This window comes from Gobio gobio (genome assembly GCF_949357685.1).
Source record: "Gobio gobio genome assembly, chromosome: 20".
In the NCBI taxonomy this organism is placed as follows: domain Eukaryota; kingdom Metazoa; phylum Chordata; class Actinopteri; order Cypriniformes; family Gobionidae; genus Gobio; species Gobio gobio.
The window spans coordinates 29,613,900-29,634,159 of NC_137113.1; the positions used below are offsets into that span (position 1 = coordinate 29,613,900).

The following is a 20,260-nucleotide window of genomic DNA, read 5'->3' on the forward strand; positions in this document are numbered from 1 at the left end:
TTGATGGGTCTCAGGATTATCTTATCAGATTTTCCTGTGGTGTGAAGTGTGTTAAGAGTGTCCGAACCTGCTCGGAAGAACGTCGGAGCCGTCCCGATCGCGAATCGTAAATATTCAACATGTTGAATAATTACGATCAGAAATCCTGATGTGTGGGGGGGAACCCCGAGGACAAACGCGCGCACACTCACGTGAAACAAAATAATATTCAATCTGAAAGCACGCTGAGAGATGAAATAGTCATGAACTGACTATAACTCCGACTATAAAAACAATTATTTAAAGTTTATTTAATAAGGCAATTTCAAAGAGAATAATAGCTATTTTCCAAGAGACACCTGAGGACAACAATTATAAAGAAACAGCAGTGTGATGGTTTTTTTTTTACCATTAATCATCTAGCTCACTCTGTAACATCAGTGTTTCCCACACATGGACTAATTAGTGGCGGTGCGCCACAGAATCAACCTGCCGCCACATATTGCGCGTTGTTCATTAACTTTTTAACGCTATTTAAAACATGCAGCATATTCGTTCATTTCCTTTCCAAGCTCTCTCTCTCCATCTCTCTGTCACTCATGTGTCTCTCTCTCTTTCTCTCAACCCTGCTTTTGATATGAAACTTGAAAGTCTAAGCTTTTAAACTTGAATACGAAATTCAAACAATAAATATAGCGTTTTGGCGCTAATGTGGCATAAAAGTTAAAGCCAGAGGCGTGGAAAAACAGAGTTGCGACATGCTCTCATCTCCCGGCGGCGCGCCGCTCATATACATGTGTCTAGTCTGGTTGCTCAAAGTATTGCAGATCATAACTGCTTACTTATTTTTAGGTTTTGCATTTAAATACATATTTATGATCAAACACTAGATTTCTTTAAATGTGAAATTTTAAAACGTTAACAATTTACATCCTAATATTTTTAATGATACTTATATAAGCACACACAAGTGAATATTAATGATTCCAAGCAAATAAAATTTACCCAAGAATAGTTTAAAATAGTGCTAAAAAGGCAAACTTTCCTTATATGTACAGTAGGCTATATAAATTGATATTGAATCAAGATCGAAATTTATATTTGTGCCAATCACCGCCATACTTATTCTGAAGTCTCGCGGGATTTTGCGAGATTTCCTGTGTTTACAGTCGGGACTCTGGTTGAAAATCTGTTAGTGTGTGGTGTGCTGTCTTTATCACATCATGGCACACCACACACTATAGGAGCAAAACGGTTACATCTAGGATTATTTGTCCTCATGTGTGTGGTCTATCACATTTTGAAATTCTTATAAGATGTAAAAAATCTTTTGGTGTGTACCCAGCATAAGCATGGAATAAATTGAAAAATGAGTAATGGAGAGAATCCTTACTCCACCACTAGAGGGCAGTGGAGCAGCAGCTGAATGTGCAGGCTGTGGATCATAGTTGTGGCTCAGAGAGCGAGCTGGAGGCTGGGAGCCTGGACACAAAGCTGGAAAAAAAAAACACACTAGAGTATGAACAAAAACATATCTAATCCTACAGACAGCATGACAAACGTGTACTTTATGTGTACCTGTACATACCCTGATTGCCGTAGGCATCAGTGGGTGAGCCCTCTCCCCCTATCCGATTTTTATCAAATTCCTCATGATACTTTATCTGTTAACACAAACAAAAAAACAATAAGTCACAGAAACACTACGGGCATGTCTAAAGATGTCACATTTTTTGTTAATGTTAATGCTGTACATATAAAAGGATGTCCCTTCTAAAAATCCCTCCAGCAGCCTTTAAATTTACATCACTGCTCAGCCAAACCACCAATGACAGGTTGTACTATGGACCAAAGCAAAAAAAAGACTTTTAAAATGAATAAAATCTCTTTCATAACCAATTAATAATTGTGAGAAGAAATGCATTACCAGCATTAATATGCTAATTAACTGCGTCAACTTTCAGGAGTACACTGCCATATAGAAACATTCAATATAGAATAGGTTATTACATGGATTAAGCTACTAGTTTTCATTTCATGTGGTCTGTAAAACTTGCTTAATGTTGTTGTTACTTATTTCAACCACAAGGGGTCAATATTTGCAATGCTGCTGCCACTGTGGTTGGCTTAGGGTTGTATTGCATTAAGACACTACCGTTTTAGGAAGAGCCTGCACTCAGACAGAGAGGAAATGACTCTTCAGCACCAGTCATGTGATCAGAGTTGCTTGGCAACATTCCATTACACGTAATGATGAGGATAAAACGGTGAGGGAAGAAAAGTGGGAGGGAGAGACGAGAAAACAGGAAAACCAAGGGAGTGTGAAGACTTATTAAAACAACTTTAGTCAAGCAATCCTGAATATTTTGAGAATCTAGATGACATGAATGAGAGAGGTAGTACACAATGGATATATCATATTTGGACAAATATGGCAATGCTGGTAATGTTTTTCAGTGAGCTGCATCTGTAAAATGTTTTTTGAATCTCTTACGTTGCTAATCTGATCTTGCATCTTTTTGACCCTCTGCAGTTCTGGAGTATCAGCCACAGCGCTGAAGCCTTTCCCTTTGTTCCTCTCAAACTCCTCTTTATATTGCACCTGGAAGAGAAAGAAATGGATCCTGTCAGGTAAACAGAATCAGAAAGGTGACAGACGCAAAAACAAGCTTTTATAAGCAGCCCATCCAGAATCTACATGCAAAAACGAGCTCTCTTTAACACATTTGACCAGATTTACCCTGCAAAAGAGTGCCGAATATGTGAAAATCTGACATGGCCAACTTCTAAGCAAAAGCCACTAACAGGTCTACACATGTAAACTTTGCGGTGAAAATATGCCATTTGCTATAGGCATAGAAGCTCTGATTCAACACACACACACACACACACACACACACACACACAGAATCTGTATATACAGCAAAAAGGGAACTGGCATGAATAGGTGTCTGGATAATCTTAAATCAATGTTGTACAAGCTGTTTTATACTGAATATTAAAAACAAACCACATACTCAAACTCATGAATAAAATCAGTGACAAAAAAACGAATTTAAACAAATATATTCAATGGTTGAATGTTGTTCTATTTTAAATAAACAAAAAAACAGGATAGTATACATTGGTATACATTGGGATAGTACAACTACAACTTCTACCTACTGCTGTCAGTGAGAGCAGTCAGCCATTAACAGAACCCATGCTATGCTTTTACTGCTTCATAAACAACATATTCAAATATTATAAAACAGAAGTACATTAGGATTTTCATAATGATGGACATCATTATTATCATGCAATTTTTAAATATTGAAATATGTTATTAATATGCCTACATTAGTATGTTGCAGTATGTTGAATAACAGGATCTAATTAATTATGTTAAAATCAGATTTAAAAAAAAGCATAATTTTATCATGCAATTTTAAAATATTGAAATACGTTATTAATACGCCAACATTAGTATAAACTATGATTCAGAGAAACAAAATATGGTATACAATATCTACAAAACCAGATTTTTGGACTTAGAACTTTTCATGCATACTTTGGGATAGGGGTGGGCGATATGACCAAAATCACGATACAAGTAATTTTATTTTATGATAAACTAATATATATATTTATATATACACATTATTTTTGCTTTAAATAAGGTTATGATATCAAAAAAATTTATACCATTGAAATGTTATAATTCTTATCACCATTTTCAATATCATTATAGAACTAATACTAGCCCCAAAAAAACTCTCAAGCTTACTGTAGACAAGTCAACTGATAATGAAAGAGCAAAGTAAATAAAGTACAATAGAACAAAAGACACAAATGAAATAGACCTACCTGAAAAACTTCAAGCACTAGAAATAATAAATATTGCATAAATTGTATACTGCATAAAGTGATCAAATGTTTAAACAATGCATAGTCTTTACTGTGTAAATTAAATATACATTTCTTATTTAAAGCTGCAGTCTGTAACTTTTTTGGGTTAAAAATGATCCAAAATAAATTTGAGCAAGTACACAACAAGCCAGTATTCAAAACTATCTCCTTACCGTAGCCCCATTCACAACGGTAAACTTGTAATAATTTGAGTGGTATGGTGGATTAACGTGGGAAATTCAAGCATGTCTTTGCGTCATTACGTCACGTCTGTATACATAAAGAAAGAGTCTGGCTAGTAGTAGTAACACACGTGAGGAGCATGTTCTTCAGCAGATCATTTATAGCCTTTTCTCACAGCAGCTGGAGTAATTCAATTTATCATTTTGATGGTGGATTGTAATCCAGAAAGGCACAAATGACATCATCAGTGACAGCTGGAGATTCACCCGTAGTCAAAAGCAAGAGAACAGACTGTACGGAAATTGAAATCTAAAGGTAACACTAATAAACATTAAATACACATAGTCATGCTAATGCAATGCTAATGTTGTTAACATTAACAATTTGAGAACAAAGTATGACAATAATAATAATTTGCCCAGTTTGATATTATATGAGCGATCGTTAGATTTAATTACCATTGGTAGCGCGATTTATTGTTGTTTTGTTCCCAAAAGTGGAAGACATTAGTGATCAACTGATATTGATTTTTTTTTGTAAACCGATACCGATTCATTTGTGTTTATGTGCCCGATAACCGATATACAGAACCGATATTTATTTACTGTTATACTTATGTTTTTGACACGATTACAACACCACTGAACTGAACAAACCATTTTATTTTTTAACAATTACTCCCTCCTTGCATAGAAAACAAAACAAATCTTATTTATATACCAATAAATTGAGGGGTCTGAAAGTGCAAACATTTTTAAAAGTGCACTGTTACTAAACTGTTTTTGCTTTAAAAATGAAATATTCGATGAGGTAAAAAAAAATAAAAGCACATAAAAGTAATTCTAACTAAAAAAAAAAAAAAAATCCAAACCACCTGAGAAAAAATAGCTTTGCTGTTTTAATGTAGCTTAATACTCCCAGTTGAGCTGAGCAGAACCAAGTTGTAGTGTAGAAAACAGAGTCTTTCAGCATTCTGCCCCATAAGCCTGCTTCGCTTGTTTTCATAAATGGCTCCAACTTCACTGAAGGTTCTCTCACTGGGCACCGAAGAAGGAGGGGGGCAAATACATTTTCTTGACAGAGGAGCAACAATGGGGAACCTTTTCTCATTTTGTTTCCACCATTCAAGTGGCTTGCCCATCCTTCTATCAATCACTGGTTCCAGAAGGTACTGCTGAAGCTCTTCTTCAAGGCAACTTCAGAACTAGCGCCAATCATACTGTCATACATCTCCTCAATCAGTTTCTTCTGCTTTTCTTCTGTACGGGGCCTTTTTGAAAGAGTGCTAGAATCACCTGACTGTGTTTCTTCACATTGTGTGGTTGTGCATTGTCTTGCTCTAAGCTCTCTGTCTGCTCCTTAAGCCACTTTTTTGCATTTGACAGTGTGGAATCAGATGAAAAGGCATGTGCCTTGTATCATGGATCCAGAAGACAGGCAAGGACTGCACTGCACATTTCACCTCCTCCATTTTTGCAAACCGTCTGGTGACACTAGGGATGGAACAATTACTGGTTTCACGATAAACCACGATAAAATGTACTGACGGTTAGTAATATCGTTTAAAAATTAATTCTCAATAAAACCATGTGATTATCACGATTTTGAAAACTTGTGGTAAATCCTGTCCTGTCTGGTGCAGGCGCAGCGCAACGCTGTTTTTTGAATGAGAAGAAATGACAGACAGAAATTATATTTCACAATATTCTGCATAATTATAAAAGCTCGAGTAGCATTGCATTATAAATATAATCTATTAAGAAAACACCCAACATGGTATAAATAACACAGATAAGCAGAGGTGGGACAAAGTCATTGTTATGCAAGTCACAAGTAAGTCTCAAGTCTAACCCTAACCCGAGTCAAGTCAAAGATGAGGCAAGTCCCGAGTCGAGTCAAAAGTCAAGGCCAACAAGTCTCAAGTCTCAGTCCAAAGTCCTACCATTTTAGTTTCGAGTCATTTCAAGTCCTCTTACCACAGAATTACAATTTATACAAATCATGTATGTCTGTAAGATTTGTATTTATTTAAACCTCTTTTTATACAATGACATTAATCAAATACAGTAAAAAACAGAAAATTTAAATTTTCACAAAAAATGCTTGTATTTCAACAGCATATTGCACTAGAAAAATGCACAGCAGCTTCAGTCCTGTATTGTATTGACCTCATTTTGCAAAACAGTTTAACTTTCAAATAGACATGGGTCCTATTAGCCTAAACTTATATATTAAATATTGTTTCTGTTCAATTGACAGATGCTTTGCCAGTGCAATGACGCAAACTCCACATTAGTGATCTTTCAGGTTCTTTATAAAACTGCAGGGACAGATTAAACTATGGCGAATATATATATATATATATATATATATATATATATATATATATATATATATATATATATATATATATATATATATATATATATATATATATATATATATATATATATATATATATATATATATATATATATATATATATATATATATATATATATATATATATATATATATAGCAGGATAATCAGTTTAAAAAGGCTATTATTCACCTAACTGTTGAAGTCTTCGATGCAGACAGCGTTTTAATCTTTTGTTGGTAGGCTATTACTAGACGATTTGTGTGAAGTTTTCAACCTACTCCTGTACGTTCTTTACATAATCATCAGACGATCTCTTCTCTGTGAACCGCAAAGCCGCAAGATGAGCGATGAAACAATAGATGGCGGTAACGCGTGATTTTAGTATGTGATCAAATAAGAAGAAAACACTGAGCTGCTTCAATGCATTACAGGCTCGTCAAAACACAAAACGGAATGTAGCTTTTGGTCACGCTACACCGCTACTTGCTGGAAAAAGTGGTTAGCTACTGGAAAAGCTACATTGTTTTAAAAGCAACTGAGCTACAGACAATCTACTGAAAAATGTAGTTAAGTTAGTAGCTTGGCTACTTGTAGTTAACTACTCCCCAACACTGCGTGGGACTACAGTGATTGGATGTCGTGCTCTCTGCATGTATACAGGTGGTGCACATTTTTTCACAGATGCAGATACACTGAGAGTGGCGCGAAATTCCGTGTGAATTTTTTTTCCCCAGGTTTTCATGGAAGTCTTCTCGAGTCAAAAGGCGCAAGTCCAAGTGAAGTCACGAGTTATTGATGTTAAAGTCCAAGTCGAGTTGCAAGTCTTTGTACATTTTGTCGAGTCGAGTCTGAAGTCATCAAATTCATGACTCGAGTCCAAGTCACATGACTCGAGTCCACACCTCTGCAGATAAGCCATATATTGTCAAGATTGTGTGTTTATTATCTTCAAACGTGTCTATCTGCATGTTAGAACGATTTCTGGAAGCTGTTTATGCCAATGTCACATGGTATCTTCTTCATGCGTGCTATATATGGACTACATGTGCACGGAGCGCCCTCCGGCTGCCAGTATGAAGTATGAAGAGTTTTTTTATGAATGAAAGCAGCTGATGCTCGTATTACAATCTTTAGAAGGTACCGACGGTTTTCATATTCACAACTCCTGACACATATTAACAAATTACGGTCACTATATGACTTTGAGAATAAAACAGAGGTCAAAAATGGAAGCTTGAGTCTTAGATCTTGATGATGTATAGTTTGTCAAGGTAATTACTTACATCTGACAGTAATTTTGAGCTAATTTAAACAAAGAAAGCTTCAGTGTGCCCTCGTGCACGATGTGTTTGTCGATGTGTTTGTTTGAGCTGATGTGTGTGTGGGCGTCGCCTCAGTATTTGAATCTCAAAAGAGCGTGCGCTTCGTGGGCGCATTAGTGTATAATGAGCCGCTCAGGAACGACTAACATCTCTCTGCTTTCACACAGATTACATAAACACAGAATATGTTTTTGATTTGGTTTACAGTGTTTAAAACCTGACATTTCAGCGTTTCTTTAGACATATGTCTCATGTTTGTGAGACAAGTATTCACTAAGCTGGAGGTCATTTTCTGAAGACTATCTGAATGAACTGAGAGGCTGCAGATCGCGCATCATGTTTGATTTCTTTATTTTGCAAAAAACACAACAATTTGTTTTTATTGTGACTGTTCTAAAAAAAAACTAAGAAACTTAACAGATTATAATGATGTATAACACGTGCCTGAATGATAAAAAAATGACAGAGTTATTTGAGTCTCTTTGGCACTGATAAGAAAAAAAGCAAGCCAATCACGCCGGCGCGACGGCCGACTCGAGAGGGTTAACCTTTGTTATTTAATTTTTTATTAAAAACTTTGTTAATCTTTGTTAATGTTAGTAATAAAATGTTTGTAAATTTTTCAACTAAACATCGAAATACATCTAAATAATAAACTAAATTAACCATTTAAACTAAATTACTGATCAAATTATTGATCTAAAGCCCACACTGTCACTGTATGATACTTGACATTTTTCCAGAATGGCTATACAGCTGAATAAAATTATGCTGCATTATTTTCCTGTTTAACACTGTAAAGCTGCTTTGAAACAATCTACATTGTTAAAAGCGCTATATAAATAAAGTTGACTTGACTTGACTTGGTGTTTATTAACAGTCCGTTCACAGTGTATTACCAAATGTTAACAGACACAACTTTAGATCTGAAAATATTGAGATTAACATGAACTCAGATGAATCCTGTAGAAGTATTGTTCATTCATTGTTGGTTAACTAATGCTAACAAAAATTAAAAGTTATTGTAAAGTGTTACCATTTTTTAATAAAGTAAGTTGACCATAGGAGTTTAAAACTGATTTGAAATGTTAAAGAATCTAACACTGCTGTACTGTATATGTTTGATTTATGTTTAAATGTTTGGGACATGGCTTGTAATTGTAAGCATTTTGTTTTTGTAATGGCTCTCAAAGTTTATCAAAATTTGTATTTAGATTTATCTGCCCATATATCGGTTACCAGCTTTCAAATATAAAGAATTATTGGTTATCGGCCAAAATGTTCATATTTCAAGTTCAAGGTACGTGCTGCAATAATCATGCCTTGAATCTGTTGATGGTATGTCATATTTGTATGTCTCAAAATGTCAATTTCTATCCACAAAACTTTCATGGTTTAAGGGGTTATTTAAAAAAAATCATTTTTGGCCCTTGAAGGGGAAGAATTTGGGCACCCCTGGTCTAATGTTTTCAAATGGAGCAAAAAAATTAAAGACAGGAGTCATATCAACTTTGCAGAAATGTAATACTTTTTACATTTTAAACTGCAGTTTTAGTAGATTTACAGTATAAGCTGTTTAATAGGCTAAAAAGTGAAGAATAATTCACTGGATAATGTTAAATAACTGATTAATATTCTCTGGAATATTGGAATATAGAAAACAAAACATTGTATTTTATTGCATTTCTCAACTGTTATGTTATATCAGAATTATTCATAATGTTTTTGTCATTATAGATAATGAAATATCTGCTGACAAAGCGCTGTTAGTTATTTAGTTACATCTTTATTTGGACAGGACTTGACGGATTATCTTATGTGACTCAGTGAACTTGTCTCTATTTCTTAGAGACAAGCTGCATAAACTAACTACATTTCAGGCATTATGCAACACATCTAATTTGTGCATTAATGGCTGTTATGTTAAATAAAGTTTACTAATTACAGCAAAGCAGGCAAGTATACTTTACCTGTGCACGCCGTTGTCTCGGATAACTCCGCAAATAACTGCAATTGCAGGTTTCAAACAGAGATGTCGACACAGAGGCAAAACTTACGGACTTCAGCTTTTAAGTTACAAAAGTGATTCAGTCAAGAGCAGTGAGAGATTTTTTTGTTTGTTTGATTAACATTAATAACGACAGCAGGTAAAATTGGATTCTGTCGCTTTAAGACCGACTGCATGGATCCATTATACTTGTGGTTTCTTTCTCAACAATTTACGTTCACTTACGGCATTACTGTTTACTTTCAAATACATGGTCACTTTGATACACAAGTATGTGTCTTTAACCGTTCAAGCCCAATTAGGCGGCAAAAAGCACTCAGTTCACCATATTAAATACCATATTGTGGACTACAGATGAAAGTTTAATACATTTGTGGAGTTTGCAGTGGCCATATAACTGTCTGCAAGATATGAATGGCTGAATTTATGACAAAAGCAATGGAAAGGAACAAAATAAGACTGCATGCCACCTTAGCCAAATGCTCATGTCTGGGTGAGGTCATTCCGAAATTTCGACTTGCAAACACAAAGCTGAATACCGTCATCAGACTTCAGCTTCCTAGTGAGTCAGACCCAAACACACAGACACAACACAATAAAACATACATTTCAGTTGAGCTATGACAGGGTGGGGTGGGCTGCTAACACATGCTCATACTTGCACACATACAAAAACCCTTGACATTCCCCAAATTGCCATTCCCATCCCCCCTTTCCTGCATCGTCCCGGAAATTCCCCATAAAGTGGCTGGTCTGAGCTGACCCAGGGGTGCAGAGCGACTCCATTCTCCCACAGCCCGTAAACAACGGCTAGAGAAAAAATAGAGAGAGAGAGAGAGAGAGAGAGAGAGAGAGAGAGAGAGAGAGAGAGAGAGAGATGACTCTACTGTACAGCTATGCCAGAAAATTATGAGTAACAGCTTTGCTATGAGGGTTGTGCAGTAATGTGGCAATATCTCTGGTGCACTAGTGCTTTTATTGGTTTATTATAGTGACAGACTAATTGTGTGAACATAATGATAGTGGAAAAAATGGAGGAATGATAAGTTGTAAATCATGAGTTCCTGGATGTCACCCTTGAATTTTGCAAACTGAATTTCCCAACTCAAATTTAGCGTCTTGAATTTTGAGACCTGAATTTCACAACCTGAATAATAAAAACCTGAATTTCACAACCCGAATTTCAAGGAGGTGAATTCATTCGAAACATTTTCAAATATTCAAAATACTCTCTGACGTTTTTCAAGATCGTGAATTCGGGGCCAAAATCAAGCTCTGGAGATATAAATCTGCTGCCATACAATACCACCAACCTGTTCACTCACACCCACCTCCACCTCTGTTATCTTGCAGATTTGGCCACTGTACAGAGAGTTGCAATTATTTTCCTAGTCCTGAAACAGGAAAGGTTACATTACCTTCTTAGCTGCTAATCCCTTTTTGTTTTTAATTACATTACATTAAACATCCCTTGGGGCTTTTAGTCCAAAAGTGTGCTCATAAAATAAAACCTATGGATTATCGTATGTTTACTTCAAATATTAGGGAGCATTTTTTTCTATTTTTATCCAAAATAGGGTGATGTGAGCATAATGGAATGCTAAACTCTCGAGCGCCCTCATGCAGAAAGTCCACAAGTATGACCCATAGGAGTAATAAACTATGTTCCAGGAAATCCCTAATATGGACAAATACTGTACATCACTGTAGTTGCCTCTCGATCCCATTCCCTCACACCTCCTTCAAGCCATCTCTCCTACACTCCTACCAGCACTCACATCCAAAATCCACTCACATCCACTCACATCCACTCACATCCAAAATAGGGTGATGTGAGCATTATGGAATGCTAAACTCTCGAGCGCCCTCATGCAGAAAGTCCACAAGTATGACCCATAGGAGTAATAAACTATGTTCCAGGAAATCCCTAATATGGACAAATAACGTACATCACTGTAGTTGCCTCTCGATCCCATTCCCTCACACCTCCTTCAAGCCATCTCTCCTACACTCCTACCAGCACTCACACACATCATCAACACATCTCTCCTACACTCCTACCAGCACTCACACACATAATCAACACATCTCTCCTACACTCCTACCAGCACTCACACACATCATCAACACATCTCTCCTACACTCCTACCAGCACTCACACACATCATCAACACATCTCTCCTACACTCCTACCAGCACTCACACACATCATCAACACATCTCTCCTGCACTCCTACCAGCACTCACACACATCATCAACACATCTCTCCTACACTCCTACCAGCACTCACACACAGCACTCACACACATCATCAACACATCTCTCCTACACTCCTACCAGCACTCACACACATCATCAACACATCTCACTGCACCAGCATTTTCCCTACCACATTCAAGCAGGCTCGGGTAACTCCACTGCTTAAAAAACCCACATTAAACTCATCACTCATAGATAACTACAGACCTGTTTCTCTCCTACCATTCATAGCGAAAACTCTTGAACAAGTTGTTTTCAAACAGCTTTCCTCCTTCCTCTCACAGAATAATCAGCTGGACGTCAACCAATCCGGTTTCAAAATGGGCTACTCCACAGAGACTGCACTACTGTCGGTCACTGAAGCCCTGTGGATAGCTAAAGCTGAGTCCAAATCATCAGTCCTCGTCCTTCTTGATCTATCTGCTGCCTTTGACACAGTCAATCATCAAATTCTTCTGTCCACCCTCTCATCCCTGGGCATCACAGGGACTCCGCTCCATTGGTTTGAATCTTATCTCACAGGTAGGTCTTTCAAGGTTGCCTGGAGAGGAGAGGAATCCGAAGCACATCAACTGACCACGGGGGTTCCTCAGGGCTCAGTGCTTGGTCCTCTCCTCTTCTCCATCTACACTACTTCATTGGGACCCATCATTCACATAGGAGTGTAGGAGAGATTGCTAATGTATGCTTAGCAATCTGCATTTCTTTATTTCTGGAGAGCGTGTGGCAGCGCTTTAAATAGCTGCGGCTCGGAGGCTTGCTCCAAACTTCATTTCGTTGCATTGTACTTGTACATGTCTAATGACAATAAACTTGAATCTCATCTCATCTCAATCTCATCATACAGGCACATGGCTTCTCATATCACTGCTATGCTGATGACACTCAGCTCTACCTTTCATTCCAACCAGACGACCCCACAGTAGCTGCAAGAATCTCCAGCTGTCTGGCTGACATCTCTGCATGGATGAGAAAACATCACCTGCAGCTCAACCTGGCAAAGACTGAGTTTCTCATCTTCCCCGCCAGTCCCGCTATACAACATAACAATGATTTGTCTATGAAGCTTTGCCAGACCATAACTCAGCTACGACTGAGAATGGTCTGGTTTTAACCAGGCTAGATTAATCCACAAGTTTAAAAAAAATGCACAATAAATCCGCAGGTCACGTGCGTGCCAAACCATGGGTCGTGATCCGTACGGATCACGGATCAACTGCGATCCGTTACACCCCTATTCTAAACTCTGTTCATTTAAAACAATAACTAACTATTGGAGTTAGGCAACACGTGTCAGGAGCCACTCATCGCCATAATCATACTTTATATCTAATATTGTCACATGGAATAAATAGAATAGAATAGAATAGAATAGAATAGAATAGAATAGAATATACTTTATTGTCCCATTCCTGGGAAATTTGTCTTAGACATCATGTCACGGCCAGTATACAATACATACATACATACATACATACATACATACATACATACGAAACCATTCTAATTTATGAAATACAGCATATATCTCAGGCATAAGATTCCCTATTTAAAATTTTGACCGCAGTTGGCACAAAAGAATTTTTATAACGATTTAACTTACACTTCAAAACCCTAAAACGTCTCCTTGATGGTAACAAATTAAAATGAATGTATAAAATGTGTGTATCATCAGCAACAATTTTCTTAGCTTGCTTAAAAATAGATGCCTCGTACAGCTCTTGTATGGTTCGTTTATCCTCCAACCCTATAATTTTATGAGCTGTATGTACTAGTCGTGCTAATTTCGATTTTAATTGAACAGTCAGATTCCCATACCAAGCAGTGATACCATACCTTATTAAACTCTCAAATACGGACTGATAAAACAAAAACAGGATCTTCTGATTCACCCCAAACACTTTTAACCTTCGCAAGAAGTATAACCTTTGCTGTAATCTAGAGCACAGACTGTTAATGTGAGGAGACCAGCATAGTAAGTTGTCTACATAAACACCTAAATATTTGATTGAAGAGACCTGTTCAATAATATGACCATGTATTATCACAGGACTGTGATCCCCCACAGATCTAGGGTCGAAAATCATTTCAGCAGTCTTTTTTTCATTTAAAAGCAAAGAATTAGAATCACACCAGCCTACAAACCTGTCAACATCAAAAAAGTACTGCAAAGGTTTCGTTTTTCTATTCAATAAACTCAGTATTGCAGTATCATCAGAAAATTTGATGAAAAATGTATTCTCCTGACTAGCAACACAATCATTTGTATAAAGTGTAAATAAAATGGGTGAACTGACACAACCTTGCGGGGCCCCTGTATTAATGGTTTTCACTTCAGAATAAGAGTTGTTAACTCTGACCTGTTGTGTCCGATTAGTTAAGAACGAATAGAACCACTTAATGCAGAATGGATTTACGTTTAACTCTATCAACTTTTTTATCAGTATCTTGGGTTGAAGTGTATTAAACGCTGAGCTAAAATCTATAAAAAGTAAACGGGCATATGCATGTGAATCTTCTAAATGGCTATTAACCAAATGAGTGATGCAATTAATACCATCTTCAGTGCCCCTTCCAACCTTGTATGCGAACTGAAATGGGTCAAGGAATGGTTTAACCTGATCCTTTAAAACAGATACAACAAGCTTTTCAAAGCATTTCATAATATTTGAGGTCAAAGCCACAGGTCTAAAATCACAATTCTCAACTGGGCAAGCTGTCTTAGGAACTGGCGTAATTATAGTTTTTTTTCCACAAAGATGGAATAATATGTGAGTCTAAAGATTTCTGAAAGATGGGGCAGAATGCTGAAGTAAGCTCATTAGCCCTTATTTTTTAGCAGAAAAGCAGAAATTCCATCAGGACCTGTAGATTTTTTAGTACATACCCCTCTAAATAACACCCTTACTCTTTCTGGTTTAACTTCTAGCCTCTGACCTGAGTCACATGTAATATAGTCCAGAGTACAAATTGGTTCTGCCGATGACTCAAACCTAAGAAAAAAATTATTCAGGTCATCTGCTTTTTGCTGGTCGTTGCTGGTTATAAGCTTTTTCCTAGGGGGTGCCATATTAGTTACTACCTTCATAGCATTCCACAGTTTTTTAGAGTCCCCTGAATTAAAGTTTTGTTCTATAGTATCCCTATGTTTTTTCCTTGCCCCTTTCAATAACAAATTTAATTCCTTTTGGACAAATTTTAATTCAATTTTATCTTGGTTAATAAAAGCCCACTTCTTCCTGTTTAAGCACTTTTTAACTTCTTTTGTTATATAACTTTTGTTATTAGGAAATAGAGTTAAATTTTTCTTCTCTACAACTGTATCTACACAAAAATTAATATAATCAGTCATGGTTTCTGTGGCAACCTCAATGTCCATCTCATGAAACAGTTCCCAGTCCGTCGACGCAAAGCAGCCTTTTAAAAGTTCAATGTTGTCATCAGACCAAACAGAAACTGTCTTTGTCTGAGGTTTAGTCCTTTTTAAAAGGGTCTTGTAAGTTGGCATCAAGTGAATCGTGTTGTGATCACAGTTCGATATAGGGGGTTTAGCCTTGGCAACATATGCGTCCTTCACATTCCCATAGCACTTATCTAAAATCTTGTTACCTCGCGTATCCCACTTGATATACTGTTCATAGCCTGGAAGTGAAAGTTCCAGTCTGCATTGATTAAAATCTCCAAGAATAAAAATCGGCGCTCCTGGAGTACGCTTTAATTGCTTGTTGACACAGTCAGATATACAGCTGGCGCTTTAACGGCGTTCCCACTCGGTGGAACATACACTGCGCAGATAACAATGTTTCCAAATTCTCGCGGAAGATAAAAAGGCCTCAGTGATAAACACAATAACTCCACATCCGAATTGCACATTGTTTCTCTCACCGTATATTGGCTGCACCATCTGTCCTTTATGTAGGCACAGACGCCACCGCCTCTCGTCTTTCCCGAGTTTTCATCCCTGTCTGCTCGAACAAGGGAAAACCCCTCAAGTTCCACCATTGAGCTAGGGACATCACGGTGGAGCCAGGTCTCTGTGAAGACCATCAAACACGAGTCTCGATACTCATGGCAAGTCCTTGAGTTTATACGTAGCTCCTCTATTTTGTTCCTTTAAGACCGCACATTGCTCAAAATCATGGACGGCAGCGTCCCAGTTGCCCCGGTTTCTGAGACGGAGACGGATTCCTCCTCTCTTTCCTCTTTTCCGGGGCTTCGGCGGATGAACCCGCTTCCTCCTGACATCTTCAGGTATGTCTGTGGATAGCGCCGTCCTGGCAGGCCTCAGTGAAAGCAGCTACTCTCTGGTATAGCAAAACGATAGTACGCCAGCAGAGCGTGCAGGTGTCACAAGATTCGAAGCGAAAATTTCCTCTCCGATCAGTATCAAGAGTAAAAACTGTGCCAAAATCGTCTTCATTATGATAATAGCGTACTTAACTGAACTAAAACCAGAAAAATAAAATACCTACTTAAAACATAAACACATACAACAACAAACTGGCCAATGCACACGTGTCCGAGTCGCCAGCAGAGCAGCGCCAATGTTCAAATGTTGATACCGTTGAAATTCTGCAGCAGAGCGATGACATCTCAGATCATTACTTAGTATCATGTATACTTAATTTAGCTAAGGCTGCAAAGCCGCCCCCTCGTTTAACCCTTAATCGTCCCTTGGGGTCCAGCTGACCCCACTGGACTTTTCCTCCATTTTTTAAAAGTGTTCCCTTCATCTCAGGGCCATTAGACTCGGTGACTTTTCCTAAATAATCTATCTAAACATGCACAAAAAATCTGGGCTTGATTTGGTTGTTCTAAAGGTGTGTACAAAAAAATTTACCGTTTAAGTCCCTCGGGGTCAGATTGACCCCACATTGAAAATGAATGGGAAAGTGTAAAAAATACATTTTTTTCACTTTTTTTGTCAAATTTTTTTTACTAAATCCAGTATAAATCTGAAAATTTCCACATTTATATCAAGGTCTGGTCCTAGAGCATAAACACAAAGTAGAACAAACTTTCTGTCTCATACACACACGCACAAACACACACACAAACACACACATGTGTGTGACTGCAACAGAGAGCATTTTTATAGAAACTGGCAAATAAAATCAACAAAAACTGGCATAAATCTGAAAGATTTTCATACATAAATGAAGTACTAATACTAGAGCACAAATGCAATATGGAATTAAAGCTGCGAGCAGCGATGACGGGCCCAAGCCGGTGGCACCACCACGCCGGTGGCATCAGCTTAACTGTGCACGGCAGGCAATATGCATTTAAACAGGAGAATATTTTAGAATCGCTCGAATATGCCACATTTACCGCAGCAACTGGTGCCACTATCACCACAAGCCACACCCATGATGTAATTTAAATCTAGATTAATTTTAATGTCATAGGATAAAATAGATAAAAGTTATCTTTTCCTGCTCAAAATTTTGTAAGTCCAGAAGGCCAGTATTTAATTCAAGGTGTTTGTAGTTCTTTTTTACTAATTCACACTAAAGTGATAGTTTTTTGTGATAGTCTATGATACGAAAGGGTTAAATTATCATTCCCAGAGAGAAAGGCACACACACAAACTCACAGGGTGAGAGAGACACCCCCCCCTCCCCCCCACACACACACGTGCGCGCACACACACTCAAACACACACACAGGGTGAGCCTGAGAGTGAGGGGGGAGGGGAAGGACTGAGAGAGAGGCAATCTGCACATTGAACAAGATTCACAAGATTTTAACAACAAAAAGAAATAAAATCTAAATGGTGGGAGAAAGTTTTTTTTATTTCACTCTCTGAAAAAAATATTTTGAATATATTTGAAATCAATATGTGTGGTCCAATATAAAAATTAAATGACAAAATTAATAAATGGAACCAAATCACAGAAACAGCAAAGATGATTTTAATATCAGTGTTAGGTAAGAGTAAGATGCGTGTCTACATTTTATGGAAGTTTATTATAAATAGCCACTTTTATAAAATCATGTGAAATTTATGTTTTAATACATTTATATTATATCAGTAAATAAGTAATTTAAAGACATATGCATCATCCGTGATCTTGGCAAACACATCACATGACGTTTTTATTTCAAGTGAAAGTTATTTGTGATAGCCTATATAAAAAGGGTTAAATTATCATCATCAAGAGAGAAAGTCACACACACACACACACAGTGATAGAGTGAGAGTGAGGGAGAGGGGTAGGGGGAGGGGAAGGACTGAGAGAAAGGCACACACACAAACTCACAGGGTGAGAGTGAGGGGGAAGGGGAAAGACAGACAGAGGGCATTCCATAGACTTAATGGTTTTTATTAGCGGTGTAACGATTCGTTTTAACAACGATACGATTCGTATCACGATTTGAGGTTGTCGATACGATTCAAGGACGATATTGGTTAATTTAGAACGATACGATCCGAAACGATTCAGTGACTTGAAATAGATTCAGTAAGTTTTTAGCCAAAAATTGTGTGACTGAAATAAATATCTGGATACTGGTCAGTGCAGGTGAAATTTCCAAGATTCCTGTTGTTTCTTGTAAGGGAATCCGGTATATCAATTAATTATGGATATAAACAAACAAGTAAACAACAATTAATGGCAAATGCATTAAAATTTTATTTGAATAAAGTGCAACCAACAGTTTAGGTTGAATTAACAGGAAGATAACCTTTTCTGCTCTCATTTTCAATATTCAATACATATTCAATAAAAGCACAGTAAGTGCAACCAACATTTCAACAGTAGGTTAACCTGCTACTTCTGCTTTTGTTTTCCAACACAAAAATATTACAATATTAATATAAAAAATAAAGTGCAACTAACTTCTCTTCAGGTTTAATTAATAGTAAGTTTATCTGCTACTTTTGCTGTTGTTTTTCAACATTAAAATAATACAAATACAATATTAATATCAAAAATAAAGTGCAACCAACATTTCTTCAGATTGAATAAACTGGCCTGCTACTACTCTCAGTTTAATAAACAAACAATATTTAACAAAAGATAAAATGTAACCAACTACTCTTCAATGACTCTACAGATTTCTTTTTCAAAAATATCACCATGATCTGACCTCAGAACACTTCTCTGTGCGTTCACTATGTCGCCAGCAGTACTAAAAACTCGCTCTGCTGGCACACTGGTGTCAGGAATGCACAGGTAACAAGCAAGGGTTGAAAGTACAGGTAGCGCTTTCTCCTGGTGGCTTGATAATTTCTCGCTCGTTGGCTGCTCCTCTGCCATGCGCCATGCTATGTTTTGTTTTCTCAAGCCCCGTTCACACCGCCAGCAACACGCAGCGACAAAGCGACACGATCCCATTCATTTCAATGAGCGCTGCTGCTGGTGCGTTGCGATGATGTCACAGATAGGCAGACTGAATCGAGTAACGTTTAACGCCTTTATCATTAAAAGTGCTAAGAAAAAACATCCATATAAAGTCTGACGTGCTTAAATCCAATGCGTTATTTCCTATGATCGATACAATCGATTGATTACCTTTTAAAACGATGTTAGATCGATATATGTCGTCCGGAAGGCCAACTTGCCGAGCACAGATCGATGTAGTTCGATCATAGGAAAATAAATCGATACATCGATGTAGTAGATGAATCGTTACACCCCTAGTTTTTATACTGTACAAACTGTACATTCTATCCCCCTACACTACCCCTAAACCTACATATCACACACACACACACACACACACACAGGGCCGTTTGAAGAAATTTGGGGGCCCCAAGCAAAATGGACATAGAGACAGTGCAAATACTGTTGTTGCATATACTGTCCATAAAATTTGAAAACATTTGCAAAAAACACCACTGTATCATTAGAAAAAAATGTGTAAACCTTTAACCATTTTTAAAACATCTATAAACATTACATAGATAGACGGACCAGATATTCCTAACACTTTGGGAATACTTAAGGGTTACTAGTTGGTTTGTAAACTGTCTATAAACATTATCTAGATGGTTATTATAAAGTTGCAACAGATGACTATAATACATTGATAAATAGTTAATAAACAGTACCAGTAAAACATGTGGGTTGTCCTGATACTGTACTTCAAAATGTAACAGTGTAAAAATTGCCACAGAATAAAGTAATTGTTCAAGATCCATTGGTAACTTATAAAAATAATGTCATATTTGCAAACTGTCACTACCGTATATATCCCGACACTAGCACTGCCTCTTTCTGGTTAAATAATGTTTATAATAATTGTTAATATA

The 20,260-nt window shown here is 37.1% G+C and overlaps 1 protein-coding gene across 1 annotated transcript in view; it reads right to left on the reverse strand.

Annotated features, from left to right (window-relative positions):
* The window catches only part of LOC307116923 (LIM and SH3 domain protein 1-like), a 161,958-nt gene that overhangs the window by 1,299 nt on the left and 140,399 nt on the right, over positions 1-20,260 (reverse strand). The window contains exons 4-6 of the mRNA XM_079801443.1: positions 2,474-2,581; positions 1,568-1,643; positions 1,373-1,473 (exon numbers count right to left, since the gene is read on the reverse strand). Of these exons, the coding sequence (XP_079657569.1) occupies positions 1,373-1,473; positions 1,568-1,643; positions 2,474-2,581 (285 nt within the window). The remainder of the gene's footprint in view (positions 1-1,372; positions 1,474-1,567; positions 1,644-2,473; positions 2,582-20,260) is intronic.